Consider the following 17,350-nt stretch of genomic DNA (forward strand, 5'->3'; position numbering starts at 1 on the left):
CCAGCTCTTAGGGATCCCTGGGATCCCTGGGAGATGTCTCCTGCACCACACTCATCCACATTCCTGTTGCTCAGGACGTTCCCTGCCCCCACTCATCCCCACTTGGTTCTCCTCCCTCTCCCCATGGACCTGCCCCACTTAAATCTCTCACCCTGTAAATAACTTAAAAAAAAAAAACCATTTAATAGAGGAAAAGAAACGACTACTTTTCTATTTGTAGATTTGTGTTAACTTTTCTTCATTCTTGAGAATGATTGAATTCAATGTAGCCTGGCAGATTGAGTTTGTGAATGCTAAATGTAGACACAGATAACCCTTTGAAAATATCAGATTACATGTGAAGTTAGTTGTCCTTGTTTTTCCATTTTTGGCATGAAGCATATTATCTAAGTTTTGTGTCCACCTGGTATTAAAAAATAATGTGAATTCCTCTCCTTTTTTGTCCTTTTGTTTTTTTTGTGTCTATATTCCAACCGCTTGTGATTTTTTTCTAATTAAGATATATACTTTTCCCCACTTTTGATTTCAGAAGAATAATAAAGCTGCTTTGCCAGCTGCTTCTCAAATTCAGTACCTTAAGTTAGAATTGGTTAAGTGTTTTAGCTTTTAATTTGATGATAGTGCTTAAGAGAAATTGTAATGCTTGATTCCCGTAACTTGTCACTGTGGTTTCTTTAAAGAAAGCCGAGGGTGCTGTATGTACGAACTTTAAAGACTTTAGTTTTAGGAGTTTTTATGTTTAGAAGTAACATCTCTTAGATGTTAATACCCCTGTGTATGTATAACTGAAAAACATTGAATACGAGAAAATAATGCTTTTTGGTCTTTCATGGTAAAGTAGATTAAGAAATGTATATGTAGGAAAGGTAGGAGATTGTAATTTACCAATAATTCTTAGTATATGTGCTGCCGAAGCGAGCACATTTTACCAATAATTCTTAAAAGAAAACCTGTTAATATTCAAGTGTATAGATTGAATCTCGTTGCCTAAAGAGAATAGTTGCTTAAGAATGGATACATGCTGAATTCTGGTTTTTCTAAAAAACTGAACTTAACTAAAAATACGACTGTTCCTTCAAATTCATGATATTCTTGCTGTGGTAGGTTCTACTAACAAATTTGAAATGATTAAGTTCAGATGTTTTGTATTTTTTAGTTCTACTTAAGAAAATAAAGTTTATAACTATAGCTTGCTCTCTGATAAGCAAAATTTCCCTCTCTAGAAATGTAAGTTGCTCCATGTTTGGAAAAAAGGCAGTTATCAGAGGAAGAACACATACGTGGAGTTGCTTGTACACAGAAGCCCTAACTGGCTTGCTGCCGCAGGGCTGTGCTCCCAGTAGTTCTTCCCACTTCCCTTGTGGCAAGCCAGCAGAAGTCCTGTCGCCAAGACACTGGATGTCATCTCCTTCGCAAGCAGCTCTTTTCCTGTTCAGCGCAGCTTTCTTTCTCCCTTTGTTAAGTTTCTTTATCAGCTTTACTTTTTGTTCTGTTTTCCTCCATCTGATCCCCTCCGTTTTTTCTTTCTGTTCTTTTATTACTTCTCTCCCCAATTCCTCTGCAGGAGAATCAACGAATGCAGCAGAAAATAGACATCGTAACAAAAGAGGTGTTTGACCTCCAGGAGACACTCCTGTGGAAAGATAAAAATATTAGGGTATGAAATAAAATTGGGCTTCGGTCTGAAGCTCATTGATGAGGAATAGACCAATATAATTTAAGTTAGAGATTCCTAAAAATCTGTCCTTTTGGTTATTTTTGAGCATTTATACACTGAAATGGGAATAGGCAGAAGACAGAAAAAAACTTCCAGGGAAAAACGTGATAGTATATCTGGAAAGAACTCTTCTTGCTAGCAGGACTCTGGGCTTGTGAAACCTACAAAGTAGGAACTTTCTAGGGAAGTTTATTTCCCCAGGATTCTCATCCAGAAGCAACCACAGGATTTAATTCAAACTCTGTGGGTAATCAGATATCCTTACATTGCAAGAATTTTGGATGAGAAACAAGAGAACAGTGAGTGGGGGGTGGAGGACAAGTAATTAGCATCCCATAAATCCTTGGTGAATAAAATAGGAAGAGATTAACATCAATTTAGTTACGGAAGTGGATAGGAATGTAAGATTTGCCACAGTTGCCAAACCATGACGTCATCTCTAATTATAACCTATGACTCCCCAAAGCAGGGAGGGGGGCGGTGCCCAGAGAAGGAAAGTCTTCAGGGGTTTTTTGCTAAGCCCTTTAGATAGATTCCAAGCGTATGGAGGCTGGAAAAATTCCCACCAGTTCATCCCGTGTCACCCTTGACATGTGCCCCACCTCATGCTGTGAACTCTATTCTGCACTGGGGGTGCCACACAGCCATAGCTGCCAGACGCTTACCTTGTCAGGGAAGGGCTATGGTGGAGGGAGCAGAGAGAGGGAAGAAAGCCCTTATCTTGAGAACACAGAAAGTTTTGTTCTGCTTGAGGTCAGGTGGCGTAGGGAAAAGTTGGCAAAGATCCCCAAGAACACCTATGATAGACATGCCTGGATGAGCAGTCCTCTGGATCATAACCTTCATTGTTGATGGGGGAGTTCTTTTATCCACTTCTTTTCATATATCTAAGGACATAGCCTCCCACCTTTTTTTAAATTAAAGATTTTCTTTATTTGTTTGAGAGAGCAAGAGTGCTCGAGCTTGGGTGGGGCTTGTTAGAGGGAGAGGGAGAAACAGTCTCCACTGAGCAGGGAGCCCTACTCACTGCATCCCAGGAACCCCCAATGATGACCTGAGTCGAAGACAGATGTTTAACTGACTGAGCCACCCAGGCGCCCACTGCCCCCCATTCTCTTATTAATAAACACATGGGAAACAAAATTATTTCTTAAGAGTTTTTAATATTTAAAGTACTGAGTTTCTAAAATTCTAAAAGCTAGAAGAGCCTTCTGGAATATAACTTAAGAGTTTTGAAATTCTGATTGTGAGCTACTAAACTTATTTACATTTTTACTTGGGGAATTTAAAATGAGATATGAAAAAATGTATGGCACAAAGTAGGTAATTTATAAAGGTTAGTTAGTCTGGTCACTATCTAGAATGGTCTTTTAGGACCTTCACATAATTTTTTGTAGCACAGATCTGTAGGTCCATGATTTCTATTTTATATAATTATCTCAGTATTTAAACCAATTATTTTGGATCAGGTATAGGAAAACTCCAAACCACTCAGTCCAATAAAATAGCTATTCAAAATAAAACAAAAATTTATTTTCTACCAAAAAGATGTGCTCATAGTTAAGACAGATTACTTGACTTTTAAATATTCATGGTATTATTGAATGAGCAAGTGGCTATCTTCTTTCTGTATGGTATATAATAATATGTTCCTTTGGCTTTTTTAAAAAACTAAACTTAAATTTTTTTTTTTTTAAATCTGTGATGGGGCATGTGTCAGAATGGCCTTCCTTTTTAAGGCCAAATGATAGTTCATTGTATGTGTGTACCACATTTTGTTTATCCATTCATTGGGTGATGGACACTTAGTTTGCTTCCCCCTTTTGGCTCTTGTGGTAATGCTGCTGTGCACATGAGTTTGCAGCTACCTCTTTGTGGTCCTGCTTTCTTTACTTTGGGTTGATAGCCAGGAGTAGAATCCCTGTGTAATATGGTAATGGTATGTTTAAGTTTTTTAAGGAGTAGTGAGACTGTCTTCCACAGCAACCGTACCATTTTCCATTCTTATCAGCACTGCACAAGGGTTCTCTTACCAACACTTGTTTCTGGTTTTTCTGATAACCATCCTAATGTGGTCCTCCCATGACTTGCACAAGATACATTTTCAGTATAGTCAGTGACTTCCTCATGTATCACTTGTTTCTAGCTTCATTTTCAAGATTTAAAGTTAGTGACTTAATAAAGGAACATGGCCGTTATTCTCATGTTAGAGTTTAGTTTTCTTTGGTTTTCCTCCATTGATCCTTGTGGTCATGCTTGTAGTCCTAAGGCGGTTCCAAGTGCCAGTTGGCTATGTATGGAATAAGCACATACATGGGACTGGTGTATCTGGATAGCCCTGTGTGAGGCTCCATCCCATTCTAAGATATTCTGGCCCCATGCAATTATATGGAGAAATAACCTGTTGTCCCCAGAGTTCATCCTGTTATACATATCTTTCAGGCTTCCTGACACTAGAATTTGAGGTTAGTTCAGGGGTAAAGAATTATTTAGATCTCCACAGGCATGTAGTTTTTATCCTAAGTGGGAGGAAAAAGTCTACTGTGAGAGCTATTACTGAATGCAAACACAGGGTAGCAGTTTTATGCTCAGGTGCTGCAGAGGATTTCAGATCAGCGAGAGTACATTTGCTCCAATTAGAAGGTATTTCAGTAGCCCTCGAACTTTGTGGTGAAATGGGAGAACTTAAAGGATGTATTTTATTTTCCCATCCATAATTATGGGAAAATAAAGTTAAGTCCCAAAGTAAAGATAAAATCCATTGCTATAATACGTAGGAAGAGGAACCAATGGCATGTACTAGCATTTGCTAGAATTTCTAGTTTAAGATTGGTCTGTTCCTAAGAGCATCTAGTGGTGGTGGTTATGTAGAGCATGTTGTGGCAGTGATCACTGACCTGGTTGTATGCGGTGATGCATGGCGAAACTATGCACGCAGATACCAATAACCCACAAATATCTAAGCCCTGGAGATCAAGTGTTTGCCAACAGATGGGAAAGTATTGCTTGTGCTTTTTTGTCCTGAGCTTAACATTTGTTATTAATGCAGTGGAGTGGTAATAGTAGCTTGAAGTGTTAGGGTAAATGCCTAAATGATTAATATGAAGGCAGACTCAAGACACGCCATATGGTGTGAATGTAAATTGCTGAAAGGAAATTAGATATTGTTGTTGCAGTTTGGGTAAGTATGGTGTAGGGCTACTTAGAGGCTTCTTTTCCAGCGCATCTGGGATGACCGTAAGGAAACAGAATTGTGGCCTTCTTAGGGCTATGATAGAGAAAAAGTATGCAAAGGCTTTGAAACCAAAAAGAACTAGATTTACTTTATGGCTTTGGCACTTACTGCGACTTTGGGCCCCCCCCAAAAAATGTATATATATAAAACTTCTGAGCTTCAATTTTCTGATCTGTGAAATGGGGATAAGACAAGTACAGGATATAGAAGGGAGAAATAATATATTAGGGCAAAATTACATGTCTCTGTAGCAGTGCCTGTTGTACAGTTGGAGCCTCATGGTTGGTGGCTGCCAGCTTCTCTTGTCGTAAGATCAGAATGATTTAGAACACTGTCCACTTACTCAGCAGTCAGTAATGAAGCCATTGGCTCATTTCTAACCCCATAAACTGAGAGGAAAGGTACCTGCTGTAGTTTAACTTCTTGGCCTGTTGGGGCTGTTGGCAGAACATATTAAATACAGGAACACTGATGTAGTGAAAGGTTTTTTCAGAATAGTCCAGCTGTCAGGTATCTGCATGGGCTGCTTGCCTGGGGTATGTTTTGAATTCTGGGTTATGGCCTCCATAGAACAGATTCGTTCTGTCACTGATAACCTGGGTGTGTGCCTGCTTCTGCCCTGTTGGCCTCAGCACTGACAGTTGTGATTCAGGCAGTGGTGGGGGTGATCCAAGTGGAAAGAAAGTGCTGGGCTTTTCCTCAGCGCTTCCTGGGAGTCGCGCATGGCAGCAGTGCTTATGCTGTGTACGTGTTGTCCCTTCTGTTTTCAGATGAGAAATCTGAGGCCTAGGTAAGTTAGTACGTGCTGGGACTCAAAAGCCTGACCCCCAAACCCATATTCTGCTGCACTCCATAGGTGGGCTGTATTTATTTTGTCAGTGTTTTCTTTTTCCCATTTAGAAAGGTGTATCAGAAACCAGATTCTTAATTGTATTTAACTAAATTAACAAAAAAACAGGTCCTTGAGAATCCCTTTGGAGATTAGCTATTTTGAATTAAGTGGTATTTGAGGAATATTTTGCTGCACTGTTTGCGGAACAATCACTACAGCCAATATTTAATTAAAATACCTTGTATATATTGGTTATTTTTTCTTCTAGGGCCATTAAAACTTTTTTAACTAAAAAATTTTTAATTTTCTTAATTAAAAAAATTTCACTGTATCCTGATGAACAGTTTTAGTTAAACATAAAATGTAGTCATTTGTTTTGGTCACCATATGAAAATGTAGTAAGGTCAGTAAGGAAAACTTTAATATGACTGCTATCTTCATCTTCCTTTTCCTGTTTTTTATTTTTTTTTCTTTTTTTTCCCCATCAACTGGAAAAGAAAGATCAGTTCTCCTGCCTGATGTGATAAGCATGTTTTGGCAAACTGATGCACGACTAACCAGTTTTTGCTGAAACCCTCCTGTGCAGATGTGTGTCCATATGACTTTGTATTTCTGCCCATATCTAACTGCTGGTTTCCAAGCTTTACCGCTCCCTTGTCTTTTAAGGCCTTATCTTTGTTTATTTGAATTAGGTACACTCTGCTGCCTCTTTCACTTGCTCTTTTTCTGTGCCATTCTTTCCCTTGCTACCCTGTCTAAAACCAGGCCCTAGAGAAACAGAAAGAATACATTGCCTGCCTTAGGAATGAGCGCGATACGCTCAGAGAGGAGCTGGCTGACCTGAAGGAGACAGTGAAGACAGGAGAGGTACGTTAGCTTTAGCCCGGAGTTCAAGTCCCTCAATGCTTTATTCTTCCTTCCTTTCATCCTGTTATCTTTCCCAGCCTGAAGACATCCCAGCATTCACTCTTCAGTGCAGATTTGGTAGGTTTCAGTTATTTCTTCTACGGACCTATATTCCGTGTAATTAGTTCTAACCCAGTGTTGCCTGTGGCAGACATATTGACGCAGGGTCACCTCACAGAGCATACTACTGCTTCCGTGTTGGCCATGTTTTGTGATGGTGGCTTTTTTCCTTTTCCACAGAAACGTGGTTTAGTTATAATCCCTGATGGCACTCCCAATGGGGATGTCAATCATGAACCAGTGGTGGGAGCCATCACCGTGGTGTCTCAGGAGGCTGCTCAGGTCTTGGAGTCTGCAGGAGAGGGTCCACTAGGTAAGACACTGCCTGCTGCTCTGTCGGCTTGGATTTACTGTCCTCTTAGACTTCCGGCTTACTCATATCCCATCTTGGAAAACAAAAACAACACAAAGTCTATCTGAGGTTTATCTAAATTCTTAACAGGAAGAAATCTGGGCACAGAGTCTTTAGGCATCCTTGAACTTGGGAAACCAGCATTTGGGTCATTGTATGGCCTCTGCATGGAAACACTGTTGGTGTAAACACATTGCTTTTTTACTTAAATACAAACCTTCCGGGAAGAGATAATCCAGCATATGCATCCCAAGGAACCTGTGGGCTGGTAGGGGACTTCCCAAGTGTGATTTAAGTTTCTTTTTCCTGGAGAGTCTAGTTTTGTGCTTTGTTACTTATCCCAGGGTTGCAGTGCCACCGCATTTCTTAAGGCAAGAAACAGGTGACCAAGAAGTCAGAGGAGTGTTTTTTTCTAGAGCAAGGCTTCTGAGCCTCTTAACATCTAAGTGTCTTAAATTTAAGCCTTTGAGACTTTAATAACACCTCTCCCAGGAAACCACGCAGATGCTCATCCATTGGCTCTACTAAGAATTCAGCTCTAGAGGAAGGAAAGTGGCACAGATACTCCATTAACACCAGCTCATGTTTTTTTTTTTTCCTTTTGTTTTCATAATGTGTAGGTTTTCTAGAGGACTGGGACCTTTTCAGAGTTAGTAAACACATTCTCTGAGGCACAGAATTGCAGAGACAGATCACTTTGATAGGACAGAGGCTGTGGGCGGGGCAGTGGGAGCCGCTGTAGAGAATGCAGAGTGTGTGGCTGGAGGCAGCCCAGGGCTTCCTCTGCTTGTTGGGAAGGTACTGGGAAGCCAGCACTTAACATTCGGCCGTGACCCTAGTTGATTGGAGGAGGCTCTGGCTCAGTGCTGACTGCTGCTTTTACTCATCTCTGGCCCCTCTCAGTCCAAGGGCCTTGTTTTAATGGCGTGCTTGGGAAGCAGCAGCCCAACCCCCAGGCCAGGAGTGAGCCCTAGCAATCCTGCCACCATGCCTCAGATTAGCCCATGACTACTTGAAACTCGGAGTTTCCCCATTTCCCCTCACTAGTCTCTGAGGGCCTTTGCTCCTTCAGCATTGTCCTCCCATTTTCCCTGTTCCAGCCTCCCCACCCAGGCCCTCTTGTACCCCTTCTGTCTTCTCTCCCAGATTTTATTTGCTCCTGTGAGGCTTAAACCTTGGAGCACCCTGCATTCGAGTTGTCTGTCTGCTTGTGAAAACATGTTTGAAACAAGGAAGTGATCTTTGTACTTTGGTTTGTCTTTCAGTGGAAAGTCACTGCCCTTGGGAGCAAATATATTTAGTGCCTTGATAGCTATTTTTTGTATGGAAATATGTGTTGAATAATTAAGTATTTTTCCTTAGCACTGAACTTAAGCCTTCATTTCTTTTGATATTGAGAGCTATAAGTTACCAGATTTTTGCTGTTTCTGAATTTCAAGAATGATTTTTAATTGTTTCTGTACTATATCCTCACAAATTTAGTCTACAACCTTTTCCATTTGTTTTAGATGTCAGGCTACGAAAACTTGCTGGAGAAAAGGAAGAGCTACTATCACAGGTAAAGGCATTCTTCTCACTGGAAGATAATGTTAATTTAACGGACTAAATAAATCACATGGCAAAGCAAATTAAAATGTATGCAAGAAAGAGATGCACTTATTTCAAACATCAGTATTCAAGATTTGAAGATTGAATTCAGGATTTGAAGGACAAAAAGATAAATTCATATTTTGCCTTTTTGTTGTTTCCTGTTCTTAAAAAAATTATGAGATGTGGAGTTTAAGGAGTTAAATAGCTCTACAAAGCTTCTTGTAAAGACAGAAGTTTCCTGCTCTGCCTCCTCATCTTTACCCTGACCATGCTGATTGGTTCAGCAGATTCTTTCCATGTGTACTGTTCTCATGTATTTCTCTCCCACACGCTCATGTTGCTTCTTGATAGTTCTGTTTTGGGCACTGTCTGTTGACATCTCTCTGTGCAAGAGAACCATCTAGCCTTCTGTCCCCAGCAGCATGCACACCCTTCCCATCTCTGGTCCCAGCAAAGGCACAGCGTGCATCCCGTCGGCACGTGTCACTGGGACTTGTAAGCAGTTGTTATGGAGCCCCGCAGCGTTCCAGAGCTGCCTTCCCTCGTCATCACAGCTCCCGCTCCCCCAGAGTTAATACTATGGCTTTTCTTTTACTCTGCTGGGTTTCCTGTGTATTTATGACTTGCGTCGCTGCTGCGCCTGCAGCAGTAGTTGAATCTGCTCTTAGAGATTGCGGTGCACCAAGTATTCTCTCTGTTCTGCTTGCTGGTTCTTGGAGCATCAGACCTGGCCCCCTGGGAACTTCATGGCCTGTTCCCTCCACGCCCAGCTGGGCTGCCCTTTGTCCCCGCCTAGGGTTTCCTCTGCCTGTGGTTGAGGTTGGAGTCCCTTTTAGCAATGCTGTAGGCCTTCCTCCTTTTTCATTCATTCTGTTTTTGGTACATCCCCCAGTAACTTCCTGAGAAAAGGATATATAGGCTATAAATTTTTCATAACTTTGGAGGCCTCAGAATGTCTTCATTTTACCGTTACTTGATTACAGTTTGGTTAGAGAATTCTTGGAATTTTTCCTTCTTCTTCTTCTTTTTTTGTTTTTTTAAAGAAGTTGCTTCATTGTCTTCTGGCTTCCAGTATGGAAGCCAACATGTTGAAGATTTTAAGGGCATTCTGATTTTTCATCTTTGGTATGTGACTTCTTCCTTTCTTTAGTGGCTTTTATCATACTTTCTCCTTCCTGTTTGGAGGTTTCACAGTGATATGGTTTGGAGTTGTCTGCATGTTTTGGGCCCCTGTCAATTCTCAGAATTTCTATCCTTCAATCCTGGGAAACTTTTTTGACTGTTTTTCTCCCTTCCCATAATCTGTTATCTCTTTTTGAAACTCCTGTTCAGTCATTCGAATGTTGAATGAGATGCCACTCTTTAACAGGCTCCATTCTAGGCGTTTGGCATATTTCCATGAACTACTCAGCTAAATAATCCCTGCACTAGGAGACAGATCTTACATTCTAGTAGGAGGAAACCAGACAATAAATAATAGATGGAATGAATATGTAAGTTATATGGTATGTTCGAAGTTTGTGTGACTGCACTTACTGTATGTGTTTCTCTAGCCACATTTAGTGGCCATAGGTGCAGGCGTGGGTGGATGGAGTTGGATTTTACCCAGGAGTATAATTAAGCAGAGGAGGTGAGGGCATATGGAGCAGAGTATTGATAATGATGACCCCAAAGATGAAGTGGGTAATGAGGCTAATGGGTAATCCAGGAAGATGTCAAGGCCCAGTGGAAAGATGGGAAATATCACTGGGATTGAAGGACTGGGATTTGGGTTCCTGAGAGAGGGAGCAGGAAAGACCAGGAGTAGAGGTTGGAGAAAAGATAATGGGACTAACTCATGCAGGGACTGCACTTAATCAAGTGGGAGAATCCAGTATATGACTATGGGAGAATAGTGATGGCAAGATCCTTGGAGAGGAGGTGTTCCAGAAACTGCCATCGGTCATAGGAGAAATTCTCTATGTAGGTGGATCTTTAAATTGCTCCGGCTATACTTGAGGGAGCATAAATCAGGAGCTAAGTGGTGAAGGAGTAGGGCGATGGCAGTGATGAGGGGTGGTTGGTATGTGGAATCAGAGGGGAAGAGGTCAGGAAGTAGGGATTTTAGGGAGCACTGATGGAGAATAGTTGGGCAGCAGCACAAAAAGCAGGTCATGTGTTCTGTTTTCAGGCCCAGTGGTAGGAGGGCTCTGGGAGAAATCACCAGAAGGTCAGAGGGCTGCAGAGTGAACAGGCTTCTCAGGGGAGAGTGGATTTCTGCTAACACACTAGATAAAGGGACCATTCAGAGAAGAGACTGAGGATGAGGGGAAATGGTAATCCAGATTTTTAGGCATTGGGAAGGGTTAGAAGGTGCAGATGGGGGTGACAGCTGTACAGAGCCCTTCAGGGAAGAGTGTAAGAGGATGACTATTTTTGAGATGGACATAATGATACTGGGGATAATGAAGAACTAGTCCTGGTTCACTCAAGGGAGATGTTGAAAGGGTGGAGGTGTCTGGGAAGCATGGGTTCCCTCCCAGTGCAGAGCTCACCCTTTCCCCACTGGGGATATGGCCCACTTAGTCCTAGTGCCCAGGCTTCCCTTTGACCACTGTTGATGGGGTACCAGCTAGGGAAGCCCCCTTAACTCTGAGCATCACACTCACCCTTGACCCTTGATGATGAAGGGCAAAGGTGGCCTGGGGAGGCTTGGTCTTGGTCACAGAGGCAGTTCCCCCTTGTAGTTCTGAGCTGTTTGCTCCCCAAACTCTCCTGGTAAGAGTTGTAGTCATTTGGGGGAAAAATGGCTCTGATTTCTGAAGGAAGGGGCAGTAGACCTCTGGGATCAGCACTTTTTTTGTTTCTCTCCTGTTTGTCCATCCCTTTTGATCTCTTTTGCTCTACTTTAAAAAGATTTTCTCAACTTCATCTTTGAAAACTTCCATTGGCTTTATGTTTCTCTTTATGTTTTCCGGATGTAGATATTTTTACTTACCTCAGAGGATATTGACAGTTTGTCACTGTTCTCTGTTGTTTCCTTCCATCTGCATAGTTTATTTCCTAACTAATGCTGTTTGGCCCTAAGTTTCAGGGCCGGTGGTGACTAAAACCCTGATAGGCAGCTTTTAGCACATGTAAGGCTGATGTGGCTGGGTGTTTTGTTGGAAAATTTTGATGTGGGTATGTTGGTCTTTACCTTAGTCTAGGCAGACAGTTCTACAGGGAGACATCTCCCCGGACTCTGCATCCACGGAGCAGTGTTGCTGGCAGGATCCTGGGGATTGAGGTCGGACCGGGGGCCTTAGCATCATTACGTGTCTGTTCATCTGATCTTGTTTTCCGTGTGTGCAGGCTCCTGTCTCCACTGGGCCTTGTCTGTTCCCAAAACTGAATCCCTTCGCATTTGATTCATTATCAGTTTCTTCAGTTTATAAATTAAAAACCCCTGTAGCCTTATTAAGGTATAACTAGTATAGAATAAGCTGCTCATACCTAGGGTGTACAAATGTCCTACCGTATTCGTTTCTGAGGGCGGCCCCTACAAAGTACCACAGAGGTAGCTTAGAGGAATGGAAGTGTCCTGTCTACACAGTTTTGGAGATTTAGCAAGTGCCCATGGTCGGGTGACAGCAGTGGCAGTGCCTTCTGAGGCCTGTGAAGGGCCGTCTGTCCCACACTTCTCTCTGGCTCCTGGCACTTTGCTGGCAGTTTGTGGCATTCCTTGGCTTGTGGATAGCATTCTGTGTCTTCACATCGTCGTCCCTCTGTACGTGCCTATCTCTCTGTATGGCACCAGTCATACTGGATCAGGGGCACACCCCATTCTAGTATGGTTTCATCTCAGCTCAACTAAATGCATCTTCACTGACTCCATTTACAAATGAGTTTACATCCTGAGGTACTGGGAGTTAAAACCTCAACATATGAATTTTGTAAGGACACAAGTCAACCTGTAACAATACTCACGAAACCATGACCACAATCAAAATGGTGAAAATATTCATAACCCCTCCAAAGTTTCAGTGTCCCTTGGTAAGCCTTCTTTCCTCAGCCTTCCTCTCTCCCCCTGTCCAGGCAACCACTATTCTGCTTTCTGTCACTGTGGATTAGTTTCCATTTTGTGAGGTTTATATAATTGGAATTACATAGTATGTCCTCTTCCTTTGTCTGGAATCTTCTACACAGTGTACTTATTTTGAGATTCAGCTGTGTTGCACCTATTGGTAGTGCTTTCCCCTTGCTGGGTAGATGTGCCATAGTTTGTTCAGCTTCCTGTTGATAGATATTTGGATCATTTCCAGTTTGGAGCTGTTATGAATAAACTATAAATATCCTTTATTATGGGTAAAATAAGGTAGATCACCTGTAAAGCCAAACTAAAAAATACGTTTCCAACTGTTTCTGTATACAGAAGGTTTTCTAAATATTTAACCTAATATTTAAGTGTTCATACTTAATACTTAATATTTTAATTAAATTTAATTTTAGTATTTAATTGAATTCAATGTTTAACATTTAAGTTTCCTAAATATTTAGCCTAGGATATTTACCCCAATTTTAAGACAAAACACAAACACCTAACTGCCTGTGGAATTTTATTAAAAACGGAATTGAATAAAAGTAGTGAAAAACGCTGAAAAGATCTGCTGTTCCACCAGCCTACACACAACATCAAATAGGGCTGTTTTGATTGGGACACCTGGTCCTGGAGCTCACTCCTTCTGGATGTTCCCAGTTTGTTGCTAGCGCATCTGGCCCCGTGGCCCCGTGGTAGGCACTCAGGTTCTGGGCGGATGACTTGTGTGGCCAAGGACCCACTGTGTCCTGTGGATCTCGTGATGGCCCTCTCTTTCTGCTTCAGATCCGAAGGCTGAAGCTGCAGCTGGAGGAGGAGCGGCAGAAGTGCTCTCGGAGTGAGGGCTCGGCAGCAGACATGGCGGGGCTGCACAATGGTTCTGACCTGCAGTTCATCGAGATGCAGAGTAGGTACCATGGCCAGGCCAGCGCCACTCCATGGGGAGGCTGCCCGTCTCCCACGTGCATCTCTGGGGGAGCCATGTTACAAAGATGGCTTAATCCTTGGCAAGTCCAGAGTGTAGTCCTGATCTCAGTGGTCTGGCCGGGGAGAGCCTTCTGGCAGCCTCTGCACTTCAGGGAATGGAGTAAGAGAGGACTGGGTTAGTGCTCTTACCCTTCTGTGCAGTGATTTCTAGAGACATTTTGGAAATCGTGTCCTCCTGGCACTGTCCTCTTCCACACCTGGGTCAACTGTCAGCTCCCATACAGCACCTTTCCCAATGATATTTTTCTTGTGGAATCTCTCTTGGATAGTGGGAGGATATATTTGGAACTAACTCATACTAATGTTGAACAGTTTTAGAACTTTGCTGGAAGTTTTCTTATTAACCAAATGAATCCTTATAGATAAGAATTTAAAACAAGGCCAGAGTAAGCCTCTTCAGTTTACCTCATGCAGTTTTTCTCCTTTCTACTTTTGACCCCATGCTGGTTTTTTTTTTTTTTTAAAGATTTTATTTATTTATTTGACAGAGAGAAATCACAAGTAGATGGAGAGGCAGGCAGAGAGAGAGAGAGGGAAGGAGGCTCTCCACTGAGCAGAGAGCCCGATGCTGGACTCGATCCCAGGACTCTGAGATCATGACCTGAGCCAAAGGCAGCGGCTTAACCCACTGAGCCACCCAGGCGCCCCCCATGCTGTTTTAAAATGCCTTCTGTGTCCACAGTAATGTAATCTCCATGGTGGGGGGAGGTCAGCAGCCATTCTTACATAGTTTGATAATGTATCATTTGTGGAGAGGGGAGACTTTTTCAATTTTAATTGTGGCTTTTCTGATAACTTATTTTAAAATATCGGTTATTCCATGGCCTTTTCATCTAAATATTTTTGCATTAGGCTAAATAGAAAAGGCGTCTTGGATTAAAGCTTATTAATACTGTTAATACTGCCTTTTGAAGTTAGTATCATGTCCTTAATTAGAGATCAGCTGGGACCCTTGTGACTCTTATTGAATATTCTAGAAATATTTTGGCATGGAGGATAGATGAAGATGGGCATGAGGAAAGGCAGACTGACTAGCTGGGAGGCTGTGAGGATCAGCTGGACCAGTACAGTGGCTACCAACAGTTTTAAAGAAGGGCAGGGGGTAGATTTGAAAGAGATTGGCCTAAAGCAGCAAATTCAAAAGGAGTCACACTGAGGGAAAACGGGCATGCCTGACGTGTGAATGCTTCTAGGGCGGGTGGGCATTATGGAGCTAGTGTCTGGGAAGGACCCAGAGTGAACTGTCGAACGAGGTGGGCTCAGTGGGACCTGATAGACTGGGTTTGGCCGGCAAAGGAAGCCCGGGGATGGAAGCATGGTGTGGTCGAATGGAATTTCATGGCAAGCATGAAAACAGGAAGGAAAGGGAGGTTTGCCACGAGAAGGAAGCAACACATTGTGATAGTAAGTGTCTGGGATGAAGGATTAAAACCAGATCCTGAAGCTTCTGTTTTAGAGCCCAGCAGTAGGAACTCTTGTCTGTCACTGCCAGAGGGGCCTTCAGGGAGACAGTTTTATAGCTCTATTACTTTCCAGGTGACATTAACTACCTGTGAGAAGAATCTCTGCCTGAAGATTATATAAGTAGTTATAACCTCAATGATGTGGAAAAGCAGAAAGGTTCTTAAGTTAGATGGCTTAGATTTGGTTTATCTCCTATAGGCCTTATGATTCCTACCCTATAATCATTTCAGGTGATTTTTGTGAAATTTGGTTGGCTGGAGTGAATTTTCAAACTTATTTTAAATGACTTCTTAGGTCAGAAGTACAACTAATGATTTAGAAGTCTACCCATCACATTATCACAATGTTACTGAAAAGCATTTCTATGAGCAAATGTTTATTAAGCACAGGCCCAAAGCCCTTGGTGAGATATAGAGGTAGACTAAGGATGGCAGAGCCATGGCCCCTCTCCTCAGGTACACAGTGTTTAGAAGGCATGATCATCTTAGAAAAGCCATTAAAAACATGACAGGGAAGGTGAAGTTACAGGAGACTAAGTAGAGGCATGCTGAGGACATGAGTCAGAGGTGGGCAAGGAAGGGTCCTCGAGGTATGGCAGCAGAAGGGAGCCTGGAAGGAAGGAAGGTGAGGGAAACTGGAGGCTCCTGGGGGAAGGGCGGCACGTAAGGTTGTCGGGGGCCACTGATGCACTGACAGGGCTTTCCTCAGTGGTCAGCCTCCCCACACCATAGCATAAAGAGTCACATTTTCTTCCAACTCCCTGGTCCAAGGGATGCTGGGATCAGGTGTTAGAGCTTCTGGCAAGAGAGCCATTCTGGAGTCCAGGCTGCAGAGGTGCTGTGGCCACCCCGTGGGCATTTGCGTTCGTCTCCTTCCACTTTACTGTCCCCTCCTGGGCTGCAGAGGTTGTCACTGCCTGAGGTCACAGCTGCTGACAGGTGATTGACTGTTCTCTTCTCTTCTAGGAGATGCCAATAGACAAATTAGTGAATATAAATTTAAGCTTTCAAAGGCAGAACAGGATATAACCACATTGGAGCAGAGTGTAAGTACTTGTTTAGCATGCTACCAAGTGATTAACACTCCCTTTGCAACTTCCTGCATCTGAGTGGCCAATTCCAGGGGTACCCAGCTTTCCTTGGGCTGTCTCTGTAGTGGGGTCTCTGTAAAAGCTCTCAAAGTAGAAAAACCAGCAGAGAAAACCTGGCAGGACACTTCAGCCTTTTGTTAGTTGTAAAAATGCACAAGACTATAGTATAATTGTTTTTTCCAGATTATTTTAAGAGACTTTAGGAAGACTGTAGCTTGAAAATCCCTTATTGCACTTTTCAGAAAGTCCAAATGCTTTTCCATTCAGTGAATCTTGTCCTGCAATGTTAATTTGGCACTTAAATAATATGTTCATCATAAACTTAACATGGGAAATTGACTCTGTAATGACTCTCCAGCTGTAATCCTCTCCAGGGACATTTCTTGATCTATAAATAGCCGTCGGGTTCTGAGAGGCCCTATGACTCACCATGAGGGGATGACTTGGGATTTGTAATGATGCTGTGTTTCCATGTGGCTGCGAGAAAGGGGCTCCCGGTGCTCACTAGCAGAGGCTCGCGTTCTCTTGTTGACAGATCAGCCGGCTCGAGGGCCAGGTGCTGAGGTATAAGACCGCCGCGGAGAATGCTGAGAAAGTGGAGGATGAACTGAAGGCGGAAAAGAGGAAGCTACAGCGAGAGGTACCTGCTGTTGCATGCTTAAAGAAAAGATCCTTTGCTGCCTGAGGAACTGAATCCTGGGTCCAAGTCTTAAGGGAATAGCAATGGAGGCTCTTCCTCTTTGGTGTTGGTTTTTGACCTGCACAGTGACTGCCATTTACTTTTAGGCTTTGGTCAATTAGAAACTAAGAGAAAGGACAGGTCTCCCTTCTGTTGTAGAGCTGGTCTGTCTCCCCACCTGCTGTCTGCCCTTCCTGGGATTGAGGCTCAGTGTCCCTGCTGGGCACTGCCAGCTGGCAGAAGAGAGCTGAGGCCACGGGGTGCCATGCAAGGCCGAGCTGGCAGCACTTCTGTTCTTGGGTGGGGGGGCATGGTGGAGGGTGCTCAGGTGGCACTGGGGTTCACGTATGACCATGTGAAGTGACCCAGCTCTCCCTGTCT

General features: G+C 42.9%; 1 protein-coding gene across 7 annotated transcripts in view; it reads left to right on the plus strand.

Moving 5' to 3' along the window:
- The window catches only part of LRRFIP2 (LRR binding FLII interacting protein 2), a 107,853-nt gene that overhangs the window by 90,203 nt on the left and 300 nt on the right, over window positions 1-17,350 (plus strand). For 3 of the 7 annotated variants that reach the window (XM_059390581.1, XM_059390582.1, XM_059390583.1), the window contains 7 exons: window positions 1,565-1,657; window positions 6,550-6,651; window positions 6,931-7,063; window positions 8,611-8,660; window positions 13,536-13,656; window positions 16,166-16,245; window positions 16,826-16,930. In XM_059390581.1, coding sequence (XP_059246564.1) covers window positions 1,565-1,657; window positions 6,550-6,651; window positions 6,931-7,063; window positions 8,611-8,660; window positions 13,536-13,656; window positions 16,166-16,245; window positions 16,826-16,930 — 684 coding nt within the window. The remainder of the gene's footprint in view (window positions 1-1,564; window positions 1,658-6,549; window positions 6,652-6,930; window positions 7,064-8,610; window positions 8,661-13,535; window positions 13,657-16,165; window positions 16,246-16,825; window positions 16,931-17,350) is intronic. The other 4 variants (XM_059390584.1, XM_059390585.1, XM_059390586.1 and 1 more) reach the window with 2 other exon arrangements.

Source organism: Mustela nigripes, chromosome 2 (genome assembly GCF_022355385.1).
Source record: "Mustela nigripes isolate SB6536 chromosome 2, MUSNIG.SB6536, whole genome shotgun sequence".
NCBI classification, from domain to species: Eukaryota; Metazoa; Chordata; class Mammalia; order Carnivora; family Mustelidae; genus Mustela; species Mustela nigripes.